The sequence below is a fragment of the Sitodiplosis mosellana genome, unplaced genomic scaffold, assembly GCF_009176505.1.
Source record: "Sitodiplosis mosellana isolate CC-2019 unplaced genomic scaffold, AAFC_SMos_1.0 Smas_scaffold_2, whole genome shotgun sequence".
Classification (NCBI taxonomy): domain Eukaryota; kingdom Metazoa; phylum Arthropoda; class Insecta; order Diptera; family Cecidomyiidae; genus Sitodiplosis; species Sitodiplosis mosellana.
This window is the reverse complement of record NW_022595245.1, coordinates 5,438,877-5,465,531: the sequence shown is the minus strand read 5'-3', so window position 1 is coordinate 5,465,531 and position 26,655 is coordinate 5,438,877. Positions and strand designations below refer to the sequence as shown.

General features: G+C 37.2%; 2 protein-coding genes across 4 annotated transcripts; both read right to left on the bottom strand.

The window, feature by feature from the left end:
- Nucleotides 1-3,002: 3,002 nt before the first annotated feature.
- On the bottom strand, nt 3,003-9,238 carry LOC129565319 (inner centromere protein A). The gene is made up of 5 exons (XM_055440067.1): nt 8,646-9,238; nt 5,514-5,576; nt 4,111-5,417; nt 3,621-4,021; nt 3,003-3,562 (listed from the first exon to the last, which is right to left on the bottom strand). Exons 1-5 carry the CDS (start codon nt 8,695-8,697, stop codon nt 3,304-3,306), a joined length of 2,082 nt encoding a protein of 693 aa, XP_055296042.1. The 5' UTR covers nt 8,698-9,238; the 3' UTR covers nt 3,003-3,303.
- A 1,451-nt stretch (nt 9,239-10,689) lies between these two features.
- LOC129565318 (chondroitin sulfate proteoglycan 4) lies at nt 10,690-25,034 on the bottom strand. Of its 3 annotated transcripts, none has more exons than XM_055440064.1 (16): nt 24,296-25,034; nt 20,307-20,465; nt 20,009-20,205; nt 19,760-19,860; nt 19,548-19,671; nt 19,040-19,221; nt 18,724-18,931; nt 17,338-18,590; nt 16,974-17,133; nt 15,465-16,864; nt 15,161-15,314; nt 14,670-14,970; nt 14,229-14,591; nt 13,068-14,150; nt 12,467-12,951; nt 10,690-12,257 (listed from the first exon to the last, which is right to left on the bottom strand). In XM_055440064.1, exons 2-16 carry the CDS (start codon nt 20,365-20,367, stop codon nt 11,262-11,264), a joined length of 7,068 nt encoding a protein of 2,355 aa, XP_055296039.1. In that variant the 5' UTR covers nt 20,368-20,465; nt 24,296-25,034; the 3' UTR covers nt 10,690-11,261. The 3 variants fall into 3 exon arrangements, with proteins under 3 accessions (XP_055296039.1, XP_055296040.1, XP_055296041.1); XM_055440065.1 differs by having other exon boundaries at nt 25,014-25,034; XM_055440066.1 differs by having other exon boundaries at nt 24,428-25,020.
- Nucleotides 25,035-26,655: the final 1,621 nt, after the last annotated feature.

Sequence of the window (26,655 nt, the reverse complement as noted above, 5' to 3'; positions counted from 1 at the left end):
AACTCATTATGGTTATACGAGTACTTTCGAGAAAATCCAACCAATCGAAGGAATAGTTGGGAAAAAACTCTATCTCTCTCTCACTCATTCACTCAATAGTTCCATATATCGAAGCAATGCGATGAACTTACACCAAGCCGTTGTAAAATGAAATTTGTATCGCGTATCGCGTATCGTAACACACAAATGCAGTTTTCGGTGTGCATGTCATGCACAATACAATTGCAATTGTGGAGCGTTCGTGCAGTTTTGTAAGCCAACAATAGCAGAAATGTGGAACGCCGAACGAGCGAGTGAGTGAGTGAGAAACAGTGAAAAACCCACACACGAGCACACCAACGAAAACTAAGTAGAAATTAGAATTCTTTTTTTTTGAATGGCTTCGAAACGACAAAAATATTAATTGAATTGCGCATGATCAATAATTTCCAAACATACGCGGATTTTCTTGGCTCTTTTTTCGCTCCATCTCTGTCGTGTGGCTCGTAATTTCGTGTGTGTTCGATAAAGAGCAAAAAATGCACACACATCACTTGCTTTTGGTGATTGTTCTTGTTGTTGTTGTTTTTTTTCCATTTCGTCTAAGCTTCCTTTTTGCACTTATAAATGAATTGCATTCATTCGTCTTGGTTTTATTACATAAAATCGTCTCTTTTTTTTGTTGGCTTTTGTTCATCATTTTGCGTTCATTGTATTTTGAACTGAACCGCCCAATCGATTGACCTAGAGAAAGAAAAATATGCGTTTCTAATTATCGCTGCAATGTGTGATTTGGTAAGTGCTTTTTCTCGTTCTGTTCTCGTGAGCTCATTTAATGAATCATCGGGTGCATTTGCAGAAAAAAATAAAAAAAAAGCTTCAATCTTTCAGCTCTCTCACACATCACATCATATCACATCAAGCGCGTATGACATCACACTCACAGAAGTCGGTGCAATGCGCTAGGTTTTGTGGATGATTCCACATTCTTTGCCTATACTTCTGCCAATAACTATAATTCATGCGACGAAAGCGTCATTTAATTATCACTCTGATTGAATTCACTGACATTTTAATTAACATTTTTTCACTTGGTTTCACCATGGTCTCTACAAAATGCATTCCGTTCTTTGCAAATGCAAAAGAACAACGGCCGCTCCAGGTTTTAACTTAATTGAAAAAATGAAAAAAAAATTCAACAAAACAGAAAAAAAACGCACGACTACACAATGAACGAAAAGCAGAAGCAGCAGCAGCAACAGAGAAAAAAAAATGTTGGACAATGTTTTACACGAGGACAACGAATTTCGGGAATGGGTGAGAAATTCGGTGCGTTCGTTCAACTCTGTACCACCAACCTTTAAAGCAACAACAACAAAACAAACTGACTTCGATTTGACTGGTTCACATGAATCCATGCGAGAGACGAGGATATGTGTATGACTTGGGCACAACACAGCTCACAGAGAACTAATCGCATATCGTAATTTTCGAAAACCATAGCTACTGCTCGACTTTTTTACGGCTGATGTTTATTGCGAGGCGATATCACACCACAACATTCGAAACACCCAAATGCAACTCTCTCTCTCTGCCTCGGATGAATTGTGCACACATATACACACATGTACAACAGCTTGTGCCGCCGCCAATGCCGTGCAAAATAAAGTGCAACGAAATTTTCAAAACGATTCGCTTGCACACACACACACACACTGAAAGGCAAAACAACGATCCGTTGCCAGCAACGCATCAAACTGGAAGCAACGCTTTCAAAAGCGGAGAAGAAAGAGAATAAAACGGACAATTTCTATATAAGTGAATTCAGTTAACCTTATACGTATCGTAAATGCTGTTAAAATTTCATACTGCAATGTAATTTTCAACACGAATATGTATGCGTTAGACAATGATGACGACGACGACGATGTTGAAAGGAGTGAAACGACCGAATGGAACAGAATGCCACCGAAAATCATATGAAACAGACGATTGCAGCGCGAGTCGAGCAAAGAAAATGTCAAAAATTTTGCGAGAGAGAAAGCGGCTTGTGCATACACATATATGCGTATTTCGATTCAATTTGTGCAAGCAGCAGCAGTAGCAGCAATAGCAACAAGCACACCACTTCGTTAAGTACATATGCATGCCGTGTCTGCGAGCTGTGTTTTTTATGCGCGCAACCAGCCAAAGACACAGAGAAAGATCTCATACATTATCATTTTTTTTATATCTATACAATATTGTTATGTGCATTTAGGTAATTATTATATTCATTGCGTTCCGTGCAGCGCATTTCGACCGCAGCAGCACAATTTTTGTTGCCCTGCTCCGTTCCGTTCCTTTCCATCACACTCACTCACTCACTCACTCTCAATCCATCTCCTTCTGTCGATTTATTATATTTCAGTCGGAACGCGTACGAACCCGACTCGGGCATTGGTTCATTTTTTGAGCCTTTTTGCATTTGCATCGGTGTAGGTAAGTGAGTTTGTTTGTATTTTTCTGATGTGAATGGACTTTCATCCGCGCGCACAATGTAAATTTACAATGTCGTATATATATCGTATAATCAATGTTTCAACCCACCACGAATACACATGGACGTGGGCATCATATGCGTCTACTCACTACACCACAAGCGATAACTGACGACAGAACTGAAAAAAATCTACGTGTGCACATCGTTCGCTATATTTCTTTCATTTATTTTGCACGCAATCAATTTTCAAGTGCGTCGTTTTTTGTGCAAATGCATTTTTGTTACCTGACAAACACTTAATCTTAAGTATATCGCTTGAACTAGTCGAAATGTGTGAATGGTTTCTATTAGTTTTTCATCGAAATGTTCGCATGGCTCATCAATCAAAGTCCGTTGACCTGAAATTTTTTTAAACTAAGTCAGACAGAACTGAAGAAAAACAAATCCGAATAGATTGGACACAAACCATCGAATACCATATCAACGCCATCTCTTGATTTCATCTGTCAATCTACGTTTTTGAATTGCAAACAACGAATAATTCGCTTTAAATTTAAAAAAATTTGTGATTTATTTTCATTGTCTATCAAATTATCCATGAATTATCCCAAACTTATTCACAAAGAAAATTAAAATAAATTTAAAAACTATTCGCTAATCAAGAGGAAATACTTCAAAATTTTATGGGTATTTATGATTTTTATACGTCAACCATTGTGCTAGAGTTTAATAAATTCCACTAAAATTGGACACTTTAACTGAGTGTCCGGGATAAGGTCATGCATATCTTAAAGGTTTTTCACATTTAACATCATTTTTAAATAGGTTTTCAATTAGAATGCTTATTGGTGTGTGCAGCGATTGTCTTTCGGTTTTTTCTTTTTATCCGACTGCATATTTCCGTTGCGTCGAACGCCTTGGATTGGCATGTATGGTGGAATTGGATTCGAATTTTGATCGGGTGTCGTGTATTTCAAATGAGCCGGTAAAAAGTTTTGAGATTCATTTGATGGGGTTGGAATAGAGCTATTCGGTCCGGAAGACGATGAGTTTGGCTGTTGTATCTGTTCCATATTATCGATACTTTCATTCGATTTTGGTCTGGAAGATAAAATAACATTAGCCAATACACAATAATTCAATAGAATGGATGACTCACCTCGGTTGTTTGCTGGAAACTTTTTTGCTAGGTCTTGGAGGTGATGCATTGTGATTGGAATCGTTTAATGCGGCATTTCGAAGTGAATCAACTGGATTGGAGTAATTTTCATCATTGAACAGTGAATCTCGTGATGCACCGCTGCTTTGTTTGCTATGAAAATATTCACCAGCCTGATACAATTGCTTGGCATTTTCCCGGGCATTTATCAAGTCGATTGGATCCGAGTATGAATCATGTTCAATGTCATTTGAATCGGAATGACTTCGGGTGTGTGATACAGCCGATGAATTCTCGACATATTGTGCACCTTCAGCTGCTTCTTGTTGCATTTTCTCCTGCTGTAGTTGCTGCTTCCGAGCTCGAGCACGCTCCTTTGCCCGGCGAGCCTTTGCTTTTTCCTGAAAATGAGAATTTTGGTTACAAAAATAAGGGTAGATGATCATTAATATCCCCAATCGTCACGAAAACCCTAAACCATTCAACTTACCCTCTCCTGTAGCATCCGAGCCAATTCTTTATCTTGTGCTTCGATGGCCACCATATGATCTTTTTCCTCTTGTGTCATACAAGCCTGTCCTTCTTCCTCTTGCAATCGACGAGCAAGCTCTTCATCTTTCTCCTGTTGTGTGAGACGTCGATCGATTTCCAAAATTTCATCAGCTGGAACGCCCAACTCTTTTAGCTGCCTTATCCGATCCGAGCTACAAGCTGAACCCGCAGCTTCTTCTCCGTCATAGCTCAAAATATCGTCAACTGAGTCGATCCGATTGATATTTGGTGTATTACTATTAAAAACACGCTCTGTGTTTCGTGCAACCTTCGGTTCTGCACCGCCAATAGCTAAACTGTCACATTCATCGGGTAATTCGCGTAGATTTGGATTGCCCATTAGTATATCGAATGAGTCTGTGGTGAGCATTTGCAATCCACGATTGGTTGGCGACAAATCTTTTGCTTTGGGTGGTAGTTTTGGCAGATCATATTGCTTATTTTTCGTCGGTGATTGTTTGCTCGGCAGTTTTGGTGGCAGAGCCAAAGCAACTGAGTCTGGTGGCGGTGGAAAACTATAATCTCGTTGAACGTATGGCTGTGGATTGGTTTTCTTTTCGGGAGTGTGCGAATGCAAATTGATATGCTCATAATGATGACTATCCGAATCAGATGGTGACAACGGAGGTGTGCCCAGATTATGGGCAAAGACTTGAGTGTATTGTGTTGCATGATGGTTTGCCAAGCGTTTTTGACTATCTTTCGGTATGTTCAACTCCAACGAAACGTAATTTAGCTGCGGTGAATCCCTTAGCGGTGTCGCTGTATGTGTCGGTGAAGCAGTGACGTACGATGGATTCGTAACTATATCGTTGTCATTGTAATTCCTTCGCTGGCTACTGAATTTAGTACCCAATTTTTTTGGCGGAATCGGCAGCTCATTGACGATTGGCTCGGGTGGACTTGGAAATGATTGCTGCATACGTGATGACGACGACGACGACGAAGATGATGATGCAGATGGTGGTTTGGCTTGAAGTACCAAATCTTCTTCGAGTTGACGCGCCAAATATTCACTTTGTTCAATATTCCGGCGTCGTTCAATTTCTTGTTCTCGACGCAAATTTTCAGCCACTTTTCGAGCAACAGCTGCATCAGCTTCAGCCTGTGCATTTAACATTTGATGATAAAGTGCCGCTTGTTGATCGGCCACTTCTTTTTCTTTTATTTGCTCCGATAAAGCGGTTGGGAAATCTTGTCGAACCACTTGATTTCGATAGCGATTGCCGCGATAGTGATCGTGGACTACAAAGTGGAAAAAGAGAAAAGGAATTATGTGAGATGAGTAAAATAATTTTCAATACGAAAACAACAACAACAACAACAACAAAGAGAACTTACTTTCTTGTGACTGCAATTGTTGTGCCAAAGCGTTGTCTTCGCGTACGACCCATTCTCGACACACTGCAAAGAGAGAAAAAAAATCGAAACAATGTGAATAAAAAAAAGCGCATTTAATTTAATTCAAGGTAAAAATATTTGCGAAGGGCTAAAAACTGGTTTCTTTCGCGAACGATTTATTATCATTGAACTTGATTGCAAATGGAAACGAAATAAATGAAAGAAAAAATCAAAAATAAAAAGTCAAAAGGAATAAAAACATTCACGTGATTGTTTTTCGAATTCATTTGTTGGATGGATCAGCGAAATCGATGAAGAAAATATAAGACAAATAGTGAGTTTTTTTCCGCTTGTTTCTTTTTCGCTTCAAATGGAATTCCGTGAATACAAGGAATGGCTACGAGTGCGACGGAAACAGCGTCATCCAAAACAAGCGCCGGAAACGACTCGGTTATTTTCATGAATTTTTCCGTTTAGTATCGGCATGTCTTCTGCGCAACGTCTTCTACATTGGTTTGCATAGCACCAATGTTGATTGTTTGCATTATTCCCACGACATTTGGGTGGAACAAAACAAATGTCCAAAATCAAGAGCGCATAAAATTTAATAAAATTCCGACGAACAAAAAAAAAATGATTGTAAACAACATTTATGTATGAATGTGTGGCTCAGTATTTCTCGCACAAAAAAACCCATCTATAATAGCGTGATTACGGTGTTCGCTTTAGTTCCATTGACCGTGTACATACACGGTATTAAATGCATTCAATTTCGTTTTCTTTTCCATGTTCTTCATGGAAAGAATTACTACACACAGTTTACTGTGATGCGTCGTCATAGCCATCGTAGAGCCAAACAGCTAGAAACAAGGAAACGAAATAGGTTTACAATGAAATGTCGTTACTGCTGTGTTGTGCTGTCGCTGCATCAAGTCTAAATGCATTTAACAGAAGCGAACAACAACAATAAAAACTGACTATATTTAAGTCGTATGCAGTGCACTGTGCCCCGTTCGAATTGTTTTCGAGAAATTACTTGACGAGAGTGCGCGCACCGCGCACACACAAAATGAAATGAAAATAAACTCCATCATCGTAGCAAGCTGCATAATGTCTACTTTTGTTTTTTGTATATTTTTTTTTAGTATAAATCAAGTATAGCCAACATTGATATACGTACACAAAAATGAATAAACGGCTTGTGATGAAAGCGCGATTTTAATATTTATACGTTTGTGTTTTTTTGTGTGGATTCCAAGTAGAGCATTTCGCAAATGCTAATTTGATAGAATGCAAATGGAAATGAGATATTAATGCATGTAGCAGGCGAACAAACGCTGTGTAGTCTGTCAAAGCCAGATTTTCTGCCTGAAATAATCCCATCAAAGAGCAAATTTGCAAGAGATCATAATGAATTTTGAACAAGAGGAAAAAAAACAGCACAACAACCGTGTGTGTCATTGTGATCCGTTCTGTGTCGGTGTGGTGTGCATGAGTCGTTGTATGACTGAGTCACTGTGTTTCGTATTCTTTTTTTATATATGCACATTGCACACAATGCACACAGTGCACACAACACGAATTCCATTGTGATTTAATGCCATTGCAACGAGCGTGCAATCCAAAGTATGTCGAGAAATAAAGAGCGAGTGCGAGAGAGATCCAAATAACAGCACATGCATCGCATATTCGGTATAAATAGTGGTCGAACAAGTGTACACGCACCATTTTGCTGCCAGTGCAGTGCAATTTCATTCGTATACGAAAAAATTACACGTAATTTTCGTTTTTTTTTCGTGGCATTTGGCATCGCTACAAAACGGTCTGACATCGTCGAATGTAAGTCGGTGGAAAAGCGAAAGCAAATAAGCGACTATCAAGTGAAATGACTCTATTCGACACACATCACATAATTCAAAACGTATTCAATCATCGAATGAAAAGAAATGCACTAATCGCCTTTTTGGAGAATCTTTCAAACAACAACAAAAAAAACAGCGTTTGTATAACCATATCAGACAAAAGGCATTGAAAAAATCACCACTCAAAAAAAAGAGTAAACATTTCTTCGAAAGTGATGCTTATGGTGCAAATATAATGACATTGTATTCACTGAACTAAATAAACAACATTGGATGGTGATGTTGATGTGGTGTCATTAACGGGCGAATAAAAGAAAAAAAAATGAAAGTTGCTGATGCTGAAAGTGGTTTTTCAATTAATTGTGGCCGCAAAACGGAGCGACCGCTCAATTTTTGCTCGGTGTCACTAATTCGATTTCGCCACCAGTTCCAGCCTTTCTCGCGCGATAGCCATTCGTAACTAATGACATTGTAACATAATTATTTATCGGTGAATTTCCATCTTTCTTTTTTCAGTGGAAAAAAGAGAAAATTCCACTTGTATTCAAATGAATCATATATGAGTTTCGTTTGTTTGGGTAGAAAAAATTGCAATATGCTTTATTGCGCAGCTGAATCTTGTGGGAATTTTTTTCTCATTTGGATCATAATTGGGCGTGCTTCTTCACATCAACCATCAGCTTTATCTGGGAACGAATGCATCATATAGATTGAAATTACAGTAAATTTTTTCTCTTGTTGTTGTTGCTGCTGTGGGATTCATTCATTTCGACCGAACATCGATTGTCTAATCACAAATTGCAATGGATGAAGCAATTTGGCTTACAACACAATCACACACATTTCGATACAACTATATATAGCTGTAGCACGTAAATTCCGAAATTGTTTTGCCGAAAAGGGATTTCACAGTTCAACGGACTTGCTTGTGGTTAGTTCGACATCTTTGTTGTTTGTATTTTTTCGTCTGTTGATTTCTTTTACCTTTCATTTTCTTAGAGAATTCGTAAACAACGCATATATGTAAATCACAATCCGGTTTGAGTTTCAAATGCCACACTCTCTGTACTCATACGATACTGAACACAATCAAAATGAAAAGAAATCATATTGACTTTATGAACGAATGACGTTGAAAAATAAAGGTTCACAGTTAATAAATACGCACTAAACGGAATGAGTAATGCGCCTATTCGTTGTTTTTCTATTCATTGATTCTATTCAATGGGTGCGAAGTCTAACGAATTGTTTGATTGTTTGTTCCACTAACCTTCATTAACTCGTCCCGTTTTCGGAAAGGTTGCTTCGTTCAATTCAGTCATTTTTATCCAATCTCTTGGTTGTGTATCTGTTGCCAAAATATATCCAAAAAATAATCCACAGCAAATCCAATAATCGATTTTCTTTTTATCGAAACGAATTTTTTTTCTCAAAGATTTTTTCCTATCTTAGAACATTCACTTTTCAAACAATGAATCGTTCATCTTCAGGGCACGGCCGTTTTGAGTACACAAAAACTATACTCGATGCTTCCACCATAAAATATATGTATATATCAAGAGAAACACTTCAACAATTTGATAAAGAACATTTATTTGCATCCACTTTGACTTGAGTATATTACACTATGTTTTTTTTATCGTCTTATTTTCGTCGATGTCTTATTTGTCATTTGAGACGAGCTAAGGTGCTCAGCGTCGTTCACACACTTTCATGTATAATGAATTTTAAACGACAACTAAACAGAGACAACCGCACGGCCCATGGCACTAGGCATAAGAAACGAATGAACGAAACAATTTCGCCTTATACGATACATTGTTTTGATTTTGACTGTATGTGCAACAATACTCAGGCGTGTCTGTGTGTGCGTGAGTGTGTTGACAGCTCTCACCAAGTTTTTTTTCTTCATTATCGACGCTTGCAACACTAACGTTCATTTCGGTTGTGATGCCTTTTTTGCGCAATTCGTTTCTGAAAAGTTTCATTGAGTTGTTAGGAGAAATTTTTAATTTCAAATTCGTTTTTTGATATTTAGATTGGTTTTACTTCGTTCAATATTCAAACGATATTTGCTGCTCATTTTTTATGTATTTTTTTTATCTTCAAATAAAACAAGTTGAATGTTGAAACTTCCAACGGAAGCTTCAACACAGATAATTCACTGACGTTGACAGGTTTCACAATTGAATGAATCAACAGGTTTTTTCACACAGAGAAAATGATCAGATGATGAGATTGTTTTGCTCATTTCATTTCTGTCAATAGACAACAAAATTTTGCTGTTAATTTCTTCAGCTTTCGCTTTTTTATTCAAGAAATCGTCTAAATTCGATATAAAGATACTTACATAGCTACAGTTTGACTTTTACATCTTTAAAATATATGAAGGTTACTTTCATGAATGAAGTCAAAATCAATTAATACTCACACACCTTACCAATACTCAAAGTGTAAGTCTCATGCAAATATTTTCATCTAAAAACCTGGAACATTTTTATTCTCAAAGAAAATATGTGTAGCATTTATTTTGAACAATTTATTGGATTTTAATGAAAGCACAGTACAAATACAAACATAAAAAAGAATTCTACATTAATGAAACTTAAACGATAAGGAGTTTTTGTCAATTCATGTCCAACGGAATGATCGTTTTTTTTTTAATTTTCGCACATTGAATTGGATATGATTTGAAGAGGAATTGTTGATGAATAATAGTCCAACTAATAGTGCTTTGTTGGTTTTATAAGAATCAAAATGTGACAAAAGTCGAATTTTGCCGGGAAAATAATTATTTTTCGATCGGAAAAATAGAAATGCAGTGGGACTATACGTCAGATTTTGATCATTATTGACTAGTAAATCGCGGTATAATATTTTCAAATTCGATGGAATAAAACAACTTGAAAATATAAATGAAAATGACAAAAACTTTAATGAACTGTAGACGAATAATTGCGATAAAACCTCTAAATCCATTTGACATAATTATATGTATGATATATACATTTTATCTCTTCTTACTTCCGGTTAGTTTCTATATTCGGTTTGAATTTTGTTTCTTTTACTTTTTACATGCATTCGCGAAGCGTTATGTAAAAAAAAACAAAAGTGCTTAAACTTCATTAATAAAAAGGATTAAAAACTACATAGAGACGACTCGTGTTATCGAGCATGTTATAATGTTTAGGAGCGTGTTAAAATCTGGAAGTTAGAGTTTCAAGAGGTTTCATTAATAGGTTTTTCTTCTTCAGCTTGTATTTGTTCAGTTTCAAAACACATAAAAACAAAACAAGTTATCCATTTCCAAACTGTTTTTTTGATTTTGAAATCACTTCTTTATTTCGAATTGGTGACATTTTCAGCTGAATTTAGATGTATAAATAGCAACTACAGATCGGACTCTTTTAAAATTTAAAGTATTCAATTGACACATAAACACTGGAGAATTCGCTTGTCGCACTATTTATATTTATAATTCAATCGAGAAAAACGATTAACCTTAGATCTAGCGAAAGAATTCTATTTCTATTTCTTTAGTCTTATTATTTTGCTTGAATTTTTTCTAAATTATTCAATCGAAAAAGTGCGATTTTTCTGCCCCAATATTCGTATTAAATTGCGATATTTTATTACTTCATTGCAATTACATTAATAAATATCAAATTCATTGCCTACAATCTTAAATCAACCTTAAAATTTAGTTTCCCATCATCAATGAAATTCTAAATGAATCTGATTTATGAAAAAAAAACTAGACAACAAATCAAAATGTGGGCAATGAATCCTTAATGGCGTAAATGATTCAAGTGAATTGCGCTTAGTCAAATTAAATTACATAAGACAGTGAAATTAAGTTATTCTAATCCTAGAAAGAAATCCCACCCTAAACCCAATACTGATTCCGCCTGAGCAGTGGATTGGTATTTTGTTGCCGTTGCAAAGTTGGTTGAAGAATGGATGAGTAATTGACTTCGTTGGCCACATCACACGATGAGCTCCACTCATCCGGTTCGTCTCCATAGGGCGAATAGCACGGTAGTTGATGAAGCTGTTGTGATGCGCTGACGTTATTCAGATCGATCATTTCATCCGATTCTGAATCATCCACACTATTTATCGGAATCACCTTGCAATGTGGTATGCTGCTAAGTACAGGCAGTGAAGTCGTTACCGAATCCTCTCCATCTGATGGTGAATACATGCGATTATTATTGATGTTCATGAAATCTGGTGGCCGTGGCAATGGTGGCGGATAGTCCTTGTCCATATTGTTCTTATTTGCTTTAGCATTCGAATGACATCTCAAAAATATGATCAGTACCATCACGAGGACAAACATAGCAGCCAACGTGGCTACAATAAATAGGTAATTTATCGGCCAAGATGCTTCGTATGTAACGTTCACATTATCATTTTTGTCACCATTTTCGACCAATTGCGATTTCAACTTGTGTATTTCGATGGAAACAAATGCCTGTCCCGGCTGATACGGTTTTATAAATAGCGCATACTCGAAGTAATCATTGACTGAAACTAAATCCTCTGGAAGTTTCCGGGCGATAAAGTAAATGACACCACTTTTCAGCTCTTTATACGTGAACGATGAGATGTCTTTGTCATTAGAATGCTCTAAATCACCCGTGTTCCGAATGATTTTCTTAATTTTTCCATGATCTGGCTTACGAGTGATGACTATCTTTGGGTTATATCGATTCAATTTCATTTGATACGGATTCTCGTCCATAAATGAAGTGGTTAAACGGATTTTATCTTCCGATGCAATTGATATTCCATTGAGCTTGATTAATGGTTCGACAATGATTTTAACCTCAACATTTTCCAACATTCCTTGGCTGGTGTCTGGTACATAAACCGTCACCTGGAATTAGAATTAATTAAAAACGAAATTTTGTCACATTTTTTTTAAATTATGTAAATATTTTCAAATATTTCTTCAAATATTCGAAAGGTGTACATTTTTCCTCAAACCATTTTCTGCCGAGCGTTCAATTTTCCATATAAAATGTTGAATTTTTCAATAGCTTAGTGGAAAATGGGTAAAAAACGCTGACTTTAATGAGAATTTACCTTAAAATTATCGTTCGACTTCGACATATCAGTTTGAAAATACACGATTTTCTTATTAACCAATTGGTTGTACGTGAATTTGCTTGTTTGTCGGTTTTCACACAGCAACACTCCGTTTTTTGGTGCATCGGTGACGTTGTACATCAATCGGCTGCGATCAGCGTTTGTATCCACAGCGAAATGGGTTTCACGAATGTGAGTTGTGTTAGCACCTTGTTGCATATAAACTAAGTCTCTGTCATTCCCTGGATCAACAGTCACTGGAATCACCTTCAAGTTAAAAATCTCAAATGCTGGTGTGAATTTCCCATCTGAAACTTTAAAGTAGAATGTTGTTGGCTGTGGCAAATGGTTATGCACGTACAAAATTCGATTTTCATTGATGTCCAACTGTGAGAATCGATTGCCATAGGTCATGATGTCTTGAGCGGTTCCTTCGTCGGAAATTTTCATCAAAATGCCAATTGTTGGTCCGCTAATGATATCTATTATATAAAAATATAATAATGTTGTAATTCATTAAAAAAAATTCATTAAAATTTCTAATTTTTTTTTTTAATTTTAATGATATCTATCTATCTATTTCTGATCATCGTATTACCGTAGATAATATCAACTGGACCCGTGTCAGCATCCTCTGTGAATAGCTCTTTCTTGGTTATCGTGCGGTTTTCACCTTCAATTATTGTCATTTGTGGCGATTGAGTAACCAAAAAGAATTCATGATCGTTAATTGGATTTATGATGACCGGAATTGTTAGATTGCAAAGGAATATATTCCCTTGTTGCAGATAAACCGATAGCCGAATCTTATCCTCAACCGTGTCTGAATGATCATGTAGGTAGTAAACTTTCTCCGAAATAAAGTCATCCAGTGATGCTCTGGTCAAATTGCGTGAGCCATTTATTGGTGCGATGATACCGTGAGCCGGTTGATAAATATCAATGTACAACTCAGGCGCTTGAATACCCGCCCGGGATGTTAAATATTCCACTATTTTCGACAAGTCCAACTTGATTGGTGCCTTTTCACCTTCATCCAAATTCAAACGGTTCACCGGCAAAAACCGAACTAAACCACCCGATGAAACCGAAATTTCGATGTTAAATATTTGATCGATTAAACTATTTGCCAGTTTGGATTTTACGTCAAAATAAAATGAGTCATTCGACTTGAGCTCAACAGTTGGATGCGTGTGTTCATACACGATTCGTCCTTCATTTATATCATGCTGTGTAAACTCAGTCACTTCCTGTGAACTGCCATTGTCTGAATGCTCGTAGACAATTCGACCAAATTGTGGGTTGATTGTTATTTCGTATACGACATCACGAAGCTCATCTGAACATTTGAACTTCAGTTGATCTGGCATAATTTGTTTTCGTGTCAACGGGAAAACGTGCAACACTTCATTGTGGATTTGCTCCAAGTTAACTGGATTCGTGGTGACGAACAGAGTTTGGTCTGGACTGCTATGATCTCCATCAGTTACAAAAAAATCCATTTGACCATTCAATTTGTTTGATGTGTGTTGGAAGTAGATTTGGTTCTCGTTGATTTCGTACTGTGTAAAATTCGTCAGTGGTATACTAAAGACATCATCCTGATGCACCACAATACCACCGACAACGTTCAGCACCATGAATCGGATGCGATCAGATGGTGTATCATAATCTTGTGCCACTGAAATTGAACGAGAATTTCATTTAGTTATGCACTTTTTTGAAAACGATTTTAATAAACAATTCAGTAAAAACTCACTCAAATCCGCATTTTTAATTGGTGACCGTCCGCCCACCCACATCTGCAGACCAGTGTTCGTAATGACTTGCGGTTTTTCATCGTTCACTTGGATAATTGTGATGTAAAAGTCAAACGGTACACTTTCCTTGTTTCTCGCAACCGCCACCAAACGAATAACATCTGTTGCATTTTCGCTTCCGTCGTGAACGTAATAAATGGTGCCCAATTCCAGCTGCTTATGTGTGAATCGATTGACCTTCGACGTTTCCGATTTTATGTCACCAAATGACGGCTGCTGAAGAACACGATATTCAAGGATTTTGCCACGGTAGTAATCCGAATACGGTACCATGTCCATTGGCTCCAGTTTTAGCGCTTTGCCTGGAAAATTGAAGCGTTTTTCTTTGATCAGTACTGACTTTATCAGCTTACACCACTGTAAACTAAGAATGAAACTACCTTCTTCAACTGACACATTCCGAGTTTGAATGTACAAATTCTCTGGAATAATAACAATTTTCAGCATTAGCCCTCGCAACCAAGTGATTCCATTGGTTACATCGAATATGAAATGGTCCACTGATTGATTGACACCAGCTTGAATATAAAACATTTTCTCCGAGTTGATCGTTGATTGATCGAAAACTTTGCAATTGTATTCATCGTCAGATGTTATGGATTGGATTTCTAAATAACCATGTTGCGGAGAGGTGGTTACTAAATACGTTATATCACCCGGCGATATATTCGGATGCACAATCTATAGCAAAAACAATATAGATTTGGTGAAAATAATTGTTAGGTATTGATTCAATTGGATTTTTAAGTTAAAGCATAGGAAGAATTTCATTTGTCAAAAAAGACGATGGAAACGATTTGGAAATTACTTTGAATGAAAAATATTGAGAAAGGAAATTGGATCTAATTTGGAAAAAATGATTAACACCTACCTCTAAAATGTCACGCGAAATCATCACACTAGTTGATTCTTCCACGTAGAGTGTTTTATTTCGTCTGATTTGCAATAGATCCCAATACGCGGGCGGATAAATACGGATCATGATTTCTCCTTCTGCTGAAATTCCTTTGGCAGTTACTCGATATCTGTAGCAAAAAATTTGACCAATAAAAATCTTTCAACCGAACAATTTCTTCGAAAAAAGAAGTTCTCGAACAAATGCATATTTGCCAGATGATCATGCTAGTTCATGTTACGATGAGCTTCAAAAAGATGAATTAAATTTTCAAACTCACTTAATTTTATCCATCGAAGCAACTTCCGTATTCCAATAGACCAGACGTTCTCGAATCACATCGGTTTGTGTGAAGTTCTTCACCGAAATCGTATTATTGTTCGCCCGAGCTAAAATTGTGCCATTGAATTTGCGCCGCAATATCTTCAATACACCATAACTGGGTCCTTCAAGAACAGTGTATTCAACTTCATCCGGGATGATATTCAAATTGGTTTCAATGGCCAAGTCGCTCATTTTGATCAGAATGTACTTGCTTTCCTGCACGACTGTCGCATTTTTCTCTGTGATATTAATAAACGGTTCCCCAGCAATGACATCAAATTTGCTTGGCACTTGAAATTGTCCATCGGTGACAACGAATGAAACTTGATTAACTTCTGTGTTGTCCGTGTGTTTCAGCAAAATTCTACCTTGATCGATGTCATCCTGCGTAAACTCGCTCAAAGTTCTGCCCGAGCCAGCGTTGCAAAATTCAATACTCGACGAGTTTATTTTTGAGTAAACAATTTCAGTTGCGTTTGTATTGATATCGGGATCGACGAATCGTAGATCGGCTGGACTCACGATTTTATTTTTATTCCGAACCACATGGAACACTTTGTCGTCCAATCGATATGGAGCGTTATCATTAACTAATGTGATATCCACGAGCACTTCGCACACGTATTGAAAGTCTTTGTTCAAATCTGACATCACCAAAAAGTACATCGAGTCCGTTGTTGTTTCCGAATCATCATGGCAATAATAAATGTCACCCAAGTAAAGTTTTTCCAATGAAAATGAATCGATTTGGGACACTTTCATCGTTTCACTATTCACATTACACAAAACACCGTTTCGCGGGGGAACCGATAGCTTTAACATCAGAAAATTGAACTTATTGAATAGGACTTCGAATTGTTTACGATTCAATTGAGCACGATCACCTTCTTTAACATGGATTAATTCGCGTGTTTGATATGATAACATTTTTGATAGTTCTTCAGGTGGATTATACACGATTTTTATACTGCCAAAGACATCGTCACACTCAGGCACCGAAATCACAAACTCAAACACATCAATGAAACTCGAGTAACACGTTTGATACGTGCGATAGCGTATCAAATTTTTGTCGATATCTTGCTGAGTGAATGAATCCATTTCCTTTGCATACTCAGGATAACCATTCACATAGATCAAACCATATCGTGGTGGCGTGATCACAGTGTAAATTATATTTCGCGGAAATGTTTGCAGCGGCGTGGTTTGATGGAACAAATTGGAATTGGTAACCGTTTTCTCTTTAGTTCCATTGATTTGCAAAGAGTTCTGAATTTGAATGCCTATTTTCAACTTGGTGAATGTCAAACGGAAATCATACTTGTTACTTTTTATCGGCCCGAAAGACACCGTGAACTGAAAACGGAGCGAGAAAATCAGTTAGAATCAGTTAAGAAAACTATCCATATAGAAAACAACTAGGATAACAATTCAGGAAAACATTGAGTGTTCATCATATGCTTACTTTGAAATCATCATGAACCGGAAAATCGGTGTTGTGGATATATCGAACTTGACCCAAGTGAATTTGATTGCTTGTAAAAGAATCGACATTTATCCAAGACGAATCAACCACACGAAGACGTTGAATATTACCAAATTGTGGTTGTTTCACTATTGTGTATCTGAAATGATAGGTATAAAATTAGCTTTGTTGAATTTTTGTAAGATTTTGAAGATTTGAAATAAAAATCACCAGAAAACATCAAAAGTTTTTAACAAAAAATCATTATTTAAGGCCAAACAAAAGTAAATGAAAGAAAAAACTGAAACCAATCAAGAAACAAATGAAATTCTCTTGAACAAATCGTAGGCAAAGAAAAACTCACTTCACATCAATGTTATCGTCCTCTGAATTCGATACAAATGAAAGATTGCAGGGCGTAATTAGGGCGACTGATTTGTGAATCAATACCAATCCAGTGTTGTTAATCATGCGCAATTGCAGTGGAAGTACTGAAATCGGCAGATAGGCTTTTTCACTCGTCTCCATACCATCGGACACTTGAATGGTTAAGTCAAACGATTTATCGTTCGCTGTTTGGCTATTCACCAAATACGTGACAGCACCTTGGTTGACATCTTCTTGTGTGAAAGTGTTCGATCTCTTTCCCGATACTTCAACAACGCCGTGATGAGCTGGTGAGTCTGACTCCGTTGGCGGTACAATTGAAAAAAGTAAAGAGGCAGGTGGACTATCTGGATCATTGGCAGTTAGCAAGTCAGCTGTTATGACTTTTGGTATGCCTTGAGTCAATCTCAGTACTTTGTTTGGATTCAGTGCTAGCACTGGTGCATCGTTAACAGGGGTGATATTTGCATGTAATACAAAACGATGTTTCCCATGAAGAATATCTGGAATCGCATCTCGATTCGATGAGATCAATTGCAAGTCAATGGTCATATGATCATTTGGTTGCTCATCACCGTTGTGCGTGTACTTCACTTTGTCTGTGCTCAATTCGATTAAGGAAAATACTTTGCCGGATACTGTATTATTGCCACCACTATCAGAAGTGATCATAATTTTCCCGTGTTTCGGTTGAGAGACAATATTAAATACGATTCCAGCCTCCATAATACCAAGCTTGGTGTAGTCAATTAAAACATCAATCGCTGATGTGGACAAGAAGACGCTATCGCTTTCAAGTAACTGCAGTGGATTCACTGACAATAGTTCCATCTCCTGTGGCATATCGGATCGAGTGAATATTTTGTAGTGTTCGTTATAATCCGCTTTGATGCAATATGCCTGCTCACAGTAACAAATGAACTCATCATGATCGTACTGCTGACATGTGCCACTTGAAATACATGGATCTTTTTCCAAACAAGGATAACTCCACACGCAATCCACTTCAACGGCATGCGTCACTTTCATGTGAGGGAATCCAACTGCATGCTTGTCAACCATCAAATTTTGAATGCATCCACTGAAACTTTGCGCTTTAAGGCCTCTTTGTGTCGCTTTTCGTTGTGGAAAACTACTCAAACCGCCGATGAAGTATTCCTCACCAATTTCCAACACATTGCTGCTTTTGCTCGCAAACGTTGCACTGTGAACTGTTTCATCAACCATTAACTGAAATTGGAATTTAAGAAAAAGCGATTAAAAATTTGTCATTGAGAGAACTATAAGGACAAATTAATAGATTGTATATGAGATAAACAGAAAATAGGTCCAAAAAATGATTCCAACGAAATTCGATCTCTACCTCAACCGTAAATGGGCTGTACGCAATCGAAACATTGTGCCATTTTCCATCGGTAACGTTCCGCTCCGACACGAGTTCAACGGCATTCGAACCTTTGCCCACCAAGAAACGTAGTCTTGAATTCACAATTTCCAGTGCAATAAAATCGGCGGCGCTATTGTACAACACCATGCCAACGCTTTCGATTGTTTTCAGTTCTAAATTCCAACTGTCAAGAAAAAAAACGGGGAAAAAATGGATCATAAACAATGTTTGACTTGACATTTTGAGTTGGTGTAATAAAATCCATCATCCGAATCCGTGCCGTATAGTATACCTTTCGCCGGTTTGAACGGCCGGTTTAGCCAACATGACAAATGAATCGTCACGTACGAAACTAATCCCTTGATGGTGATCAGCGTCAAATTCCGAGCTACAAGTCCACAGCACATGCACGCTCGACACATGCGACGTTCGCTCTTTGGCCCGTTTGAACACATTTATGTTGTTATAAAATACCTAAAATAAAATGAAGCACATTCCAATCGTTCATTCAGATGAAGAAAAAAAATTGTGTAAAAATGTAAAATGATATTAAATTATATGATTTGAATCGCTGCAATGTCACGGTTAAAAAAACGGTAATTAATTAGAGTACAATGCTCTAAAAATAACAAATTGAACTCTATACACATGTGTGTACATTTGTAACAAGAAAATAACGAAGCAGATATCAATGACAAACTGCACACATGCTAAAAATAACACAACCATCAAAAAAATGCTCGAAGAAACGTGATAAATTTAAAGTGGGTATAAAAAAATGCCACGTATATCTTACGTACATCTGACATGCATCCACGAAAGTTATCCACAGAATTTAAATAGGCTTCGCTAAAGTCACCCACACCGCCGAAAAATACGCCGAAATGCACATTCAATTCGCCCGTTTGTGGCGGCAACACTTTTCTATAGCAATGAAAAAACAAAAAAACAGTCAAAAACAATTTCGAAAATTCGCTTTAAATCATTTCGATGGTATCTCTGCATAGCATACCTTATAATTGGCTCATCGATCTGGATCGTTACATTCGTATCGTATCGTTGGAAAGAGATATCGTGCCATTGTAGATCATTCACTTTTAACGGTGACCAAACCTAAAATTGAATTTTTTTTTTCGCGCAAATTAATGCAAACCAATTTACATATTTTTTTATATGGAAATGAAACAATAAATTATTTTTTTGCAGAATCCGTGCATTCGATTTACGTTTTTAAAGAGAGTTCCACTTAATTAACATTTACCTCGGTGAAGTGTTCATTGATTTTCAGATTCAACTTGACTCGACCATCATCGACGCTTAGTAAACAGTAATCTGTGCGACCGGCTGCTAAAAATAAAACGCCATTGTCTTGCCGTGTGCGAAAACGGAGCCGTAAATTTGTTGATATTTTTGCTTCTTGCAGTGGCATTGCCACATGACTGTCGCCAAAGAATGAAACTACACGGTGGGAATTGAAAAAAAAGAGTCAATTAGGAAATACGAAACTTCTTGTATAAATGAGCTAACAAAAGTGAAATCAATATTTGTCTCATTCTTACCTTTTGCTGATCCAACCGAAGTAATTGAGCAAATCCACAGAATAGTTAAAAAGTAATCCATTATTGTGGTTATTTTTCTGTCGTTATAACGTTGTATTCACAATAGCACCACTTGTTTATCACTCTATTGTATTAATTCCCATTGTTTTTTCATTCAACCTGTCGAAATGAATTGAAAATCTTCAATCAAAAAGAAAATTCTTCACATTTCCAAATATGTTCAAAAGAAAATATGTTTCAGTTTTTTAAGTATACATCACGGCGTGCTTAGGAGTATTTGCATGTAAAAGTCAAAAAATTGCCCGATTTTTTTCTGTACCGCTTTCTGACCAGTAGCAAAAATCCCCTGCTTTAACTTAATTGTACAATCGATTGTGGGCTTATATGTACATTTCACATCATTAGATTCAATTTAGATTTTTTGCTTTCGAAAATGCTTTTTTCGATCCATTAATTAAATTCTGATCAGAGTACAAACATAGACATGCGTGTCGTGTTCGTTGTGTGTTTTTCGAATGAGCGAAGAAAAAAAAGAGCGCACAACATGTGTTCAAATGTGCTCTGACAAAAGTGAACGCCACATTCGGGGTCTTGATACTTGGTTGGCTGTAATTCAATATCGAGAGTATTTTAATTTCCTATCTCGTTCGGGTTTTACAACAACTTAACGAGTTAACAACAATGGGTATCTTGCAACCGAATGTTTTGACTCAATTTGCATTTTATGCATTGCTTAATTGCCGTTGTTCAGTCCGTCCGCATCGGTCTGAGGATCGATTTAAGTAAAAAGCCATTAAAAACGGCGAATGAAAATCAAGTATTTAAATGACTCAATCGAAACATACACACACAGCGATTGTGCTATCTTCCTCCGATGACACTATGCTGCCGTTTCACTGTTCACTCAAAGAATTTCGAACGGAATTTGCGACCTTCGATTAAATGCGTCTGCGGTTCTTATTTCGAAATCGCATAGTCAAATAAAAACCAAAACAATTCGAATTTAATTAGATCGTGATACGTACAAAACATGTGTTCCGATTAGATTGAAGGAAAACGCGTAAAAAATAGCATTTGAGGTCAGTCTTGTTGCTGAATTTATCGATAGAATAACGGAAGCTATCTATGGTTTGAATTTAGAAAGGAAATTATAATCACCAAAATAGAATAAAAAGCCAAGATTAAAGAAGCATAAACGAAAAATTTGGAATTGTGAAACACTGGAATTGCCATTAGCTCTGGTAACTAAGACTTAAAAAATGGTCAAGCGACGACTTCATCTAATGAAGAAAAATAGGTGTGCTTCGACAGCATTCGCTGGGTTGTCAGTTTCAATTTATCCTCGCTTTCATTTACGCATCTTACTTTTATGTCGATTTGCATTCTAACGACAGTGTTGGGGCTATTTTTAAACACCGAATATTTAGTTTGGAAAGTGCTTGATTTCCCGACCGCGTTCCACGTCGCTCTAATGCCTAATGAAGAAGACATTTTCCGAGAAGATGCATACGTGTCTCAAAGGGAACATTTTCATGTCATTTTGTTTAGACGGAACAAGCCAAGTGAAAACGGCCAACAATTTCACACCAAATAAACGGCTGAGCATTGGTTTTAATTTACATCGTTTGCGCGGGGATTGTGTTTGTTTGTGTGTGAGAGAGAGCCTCTTTCGATGCGATCTTTATTTTTATACATACAACCGTGTACTGTCTCCAACTTTATGATCCCGTCATTTTTTCCTCTGCATCTCTCTCTTTCTCTATATCTTTATTTCTATTTCTCTTACTCACTCGCTCGGTTGCATCACAGCCTGTCTGCGTTCAAAACACAACACTGCAACGCACAACAACAACAACATTCGCTTCAATTAGATGCAAGACAGTAGGATCAAAAGAGGCTGTGCCGCACAAACGAAAATCGATTTTCTACGGATACCGTTTAGTGTTGCGATGCATATGCATGCAGTTATTATTAATTTTATGGTTTTAACGGCGATATGCAATTCAAAATTACGACCATAAATCTATTTGGAGTTACGACGCATTTAAACCGCACCAACTAAGTACCAGACGGTTAAATGACAAAAATGACACAGCATCTTTGCCTCATAGATGCGGTTGTGTATGCAAAATTATTTTTAGAATAGATAGATTGAAGCAAGTGCTGGCCCTGCATCACTAACACTCTTCGACGTGAATGCGTATCGTAATGGTGATTCTTCCGAGAAATGGACAAAGTTAATTCCTCGATGACTGTATGAAAATGACCGCTAAAGTTGTTGGTAATGAAGTGATAAGTGCACATCAGCTCTTAATTGTAATTAATTAAACGAGAGCGTAATTGATTCACGATGATAAGCCGCATTCAATTTATGAGTTTAATTATGAGCATTGAAATTCAATTAAATTCTTATCGGTTATGTTGAATTGAAGGCTGGTCGTGGTCACAGAGATCGAAATCCATCCGAAAATTAATTGAATTTAATTGACGTTTGGCTTTTTTCCCGCGGTTGTTTACTTGGAAAATAACCTATAATTACAAAACTCAACGCTTATTTCGCCACTTGAAAGGAAAAACTCTTCTGATCAAAACCTCAAACAAATTCTCCAAACGAAAACAAAGAGTTGCATCAAATTCAAACGCCACTTATCGTGACTGTAAGTGGAGAGGAAGAAACTCCATAGAAAAATGAGTATATGTGTATATACGAAGTAACTATTTTCAACAGTTCATTAATTTCTGGTTAAGGTATTGAAATCGATGATAAATTTATGCAAATGATACAATTTCCGTTATGGCAACGCGGTCTAGCGTGCCTCACGGCGTAAATTCAATTCAATTACGGTGACACATATTTTTCAGCCGAAAAATTATAAAACGTGACGACTTTATGCTTTATGTTGTTGTACAAGAATAAATTTTTCGAAAAAAAAGAACATAGACATGTGTGACTCATCGTCATTACGGGTTTCGAAATGGTAGAGAATGATTTCCAATTTATTGGCATCTTTCGAAATGCAAAACGTTGAATATGTAATTGATTTAGATTTAGTGTTCTTTTTTGTGTTCCAATTTTTCAGAAAGAGTTTCATTTTCCACCGAGTGGATGTGATGCGATGAGGCAAAAATCGTTTCACAGCCTATAAATGTGAGGCTATTTCCTATCGAAGAGAAATGGCATAAGAGTAACCCTGTGTATATCGTGGCACATAAAATCGAAAGTGTCTCTGGATCACAACGCATAGACATAACACACACATCAAACACTTTTCATCTGTCATAAATCATCAGCGCATCATCGAGACGCCAAGCAGCTCGTTGCCATAAGGAATATGTATATCTATACAACGTGTCATTTGCTGTGTGACTCGGTGATGTTTTGCTTGGCTCGGCTCGACTCGAAGAGCAGCGACAGTTTTGTGTAACGATGCCGTTTGTTTTCACTTGAATTTTCCGTATGTTATTTATTCAAGCGTCGCCTTCGATGATCACTTTCTCTTATTTCGTGTGTTTATTTCTTTTCCCGTCGTTTTTTTTTGTTATTCACAGTGTCTTAAGTACATACACAAACAGGATCGAGAGAGCGCGAATGAGAAAATTCTAAATCGAGAATATACGCCTGATAGAAGGGGACTTTTTTCTTTCTCTCTTCGTTCATTCAATTTTACGGAATAGATTCACAGTCGAAATGGGATTCGTTGTTTTGTTGTTGGTGGGTTTTATAAATAAAACTTTTACGACAAAGCGACTCAATTTGTCTTTGCGAGAGTGCGGCAAAGACACGATTTTTCTGATGAACAGCAGTACTACCCGATTTCGGCTCAATTCGATACGAGATTGATTCGGCTTATTGAAATTTATTCATTGATTTTGGTTCGTCGTTTGGACTTTATGCATTTCAGATTGTTTTTTCGCTGTATCGAATATTTTTGACGCCGAAAAAAGAATACAACAGACAAAAAAAAGAAGCTACAAATACACAAACGCACCTTAATTTCGCGACTCGAATGTTTTTCTAATGAAAACAAGCAAAAAACCAACGCAAAACGATCACTTGCATGCAACTTAATGAATGTCGGTTTTGTTCGATGTGCAAACAACTTATATATATTCCACTTAACGGCTTGAGGAGCTCACAAAAAAAAAACACCCGACACACAGAGTCAATTTGTTCTTTATGCGTATGATGCACAACAATCTTTTGCATGAGATATCTCATTCATTCGCCGCCGAGTCGCGAGCTCAGTGTATTCACTCGTCTCTTACACTCATTCAAAATGGTTTTGCATCGTTGCGATTCCCATAAAATGTGTGTATTTTGCTCCTTTTTTTCGATTCGTCATCATTTTTGGCACAAGCACCACTAAGTTGATCGTTATTTTGTTCCTTTTACTACATCCGTGTGTCATATATTCATGTCACTTGGCTGACTGAACCGTCTTAATCGTCGTTTCAAACTATATTTCACTTGAACTCATGATCATGTCGCCCAATCCCAAAATTCGACGAACAATTTTATCATTCTGCGTACGCACATAGACACACACACACACAATTGGCTTTTATTACAATTTCATTCATCAAATCAATACAAAATGGTCAAAATTAATTCGATTTTTATTAACCGAATTAATCGATCACTTCCAACGAATATCCAATTCGAATTCACACACTCTTCGCAACAAGTCAAAATGCGTGTACACTCACAACAACACTCTCTTCCGGACTGAAAGCGACGCGCGCGGCATTTCACGAAGACGACTACACAATTTTCTGAAGAGATCGAGAAAAAGCAGCCGTGTGCATGCGCATAACCGTTTGAAACGTTAAAACAATGAACATATGATGAGCGGAATAAGAGGAGAAACAATTTAGGGTGCGTCGATGTAGGAAATGCTTGCTCTCTCTCTCTCTCTGCGCCGCAGATCGGAATAACAGTTAGTTGAACCGGGATCATAAGCATCCCATTCGCATGGTTTATGACATCTGTTCATCATTCAACGCTCCAGCTCGCAAGATGCGATGGCAAAAAAAAATTCCGAGAAATTTCGGAAAAAAGGCAAACTGTACAACGAACGTCTGATTAGATCATTATGCATTTTTCTGCATCTTTCCTTTGAACAAATTCAAAACACCAAAGCAGAATGAGCCTCTTTAATACAAACTATGAATGACTTTTGCGACCATGTGCTGCTATACCCATTGCATTCAATCGATTATCTGCATCGTTTTCGGTACGATGTGCATCGAATGTGTGCTCTGCACTTCATTGCGCAGTCAATGTCTTGCTCTTTCTCACTCACTCATATCGTTCAAGTCGGGGGAGTGCCGCGACTCGGCTACACATGAGTGTGTTTTTATGTTTTATTTTGCTCGTTTCCTTCTTCTAATTCGTTCTCTCAGAGTGTGTCTCTTACTACTCAGCTGCTGCAATTTGACGAGAGTCATTCCGACTACAAAATTTACATTGATTGAGTTGTATATTTATTGCCCATTCAAAAGCTACAAACATTTCGAACACCGTCGTACACAAGTTTTCTAATCTTCTCGGTGGATTGTCATTGTTTACATTGGAAACGCGCAAACATATTTCAGAGCGGCCAGATTTATGATGGCTTATTAGACGAACATGATTTTTTTTGGTTGGTGACTTAAATCAGTGGTTTCTCCCACAAGTCATTACATTTGAATCAACCACAAAGAACATAACAGTTGCTCATTGTTGTTGTTGTTGCTGTTGACCTTCCTTAATCGGTTTTGTACTTACTTGAGACTCTCTCCTACAGAAACCGGCCTATGATGCAGCAATAAAACTGAAAATCCTAAAACTAAGTTTGACATCAATTTTGATATTCGTTCCATTTTTTTACGCTTTTCGACACATCCTCCGGTTGATAAATTGCGAATTCGATTGAAAATTCAACATTAAATGAAGTGATTCGAAGTGAAAATTGGATGAACGGATGACTGTTGAAATTCCTTCACGTGTAATTTGATGCATCGCCTTCTAATACCACCAAAATGTACGAGCCAAACACATTTCCGACTGTGTTCAGTCTATTCAATTCATTGTCGAACCTTTTGTTGAATTGGCTTTTATGGGTCATTCTTGTGCAGCAAAATAATTCTTCTTCTTCTGTTTTGAATTTGTTATCTTACTTCTGATACGAACAATAACTTTCTGATTGAAGGTTAGTTCATTGGATGAGAAATATATTGTAAACAATTGCTTGACGTTTATTCTCCGGTTAGAGAGTAGCAATGACAGGCGTGTTTCAGAATCCTCTCACCGAACCAGCGCCAATACAGCTTTCAAACACTTCAACGTATGCAGAGCAAAAACCCCACA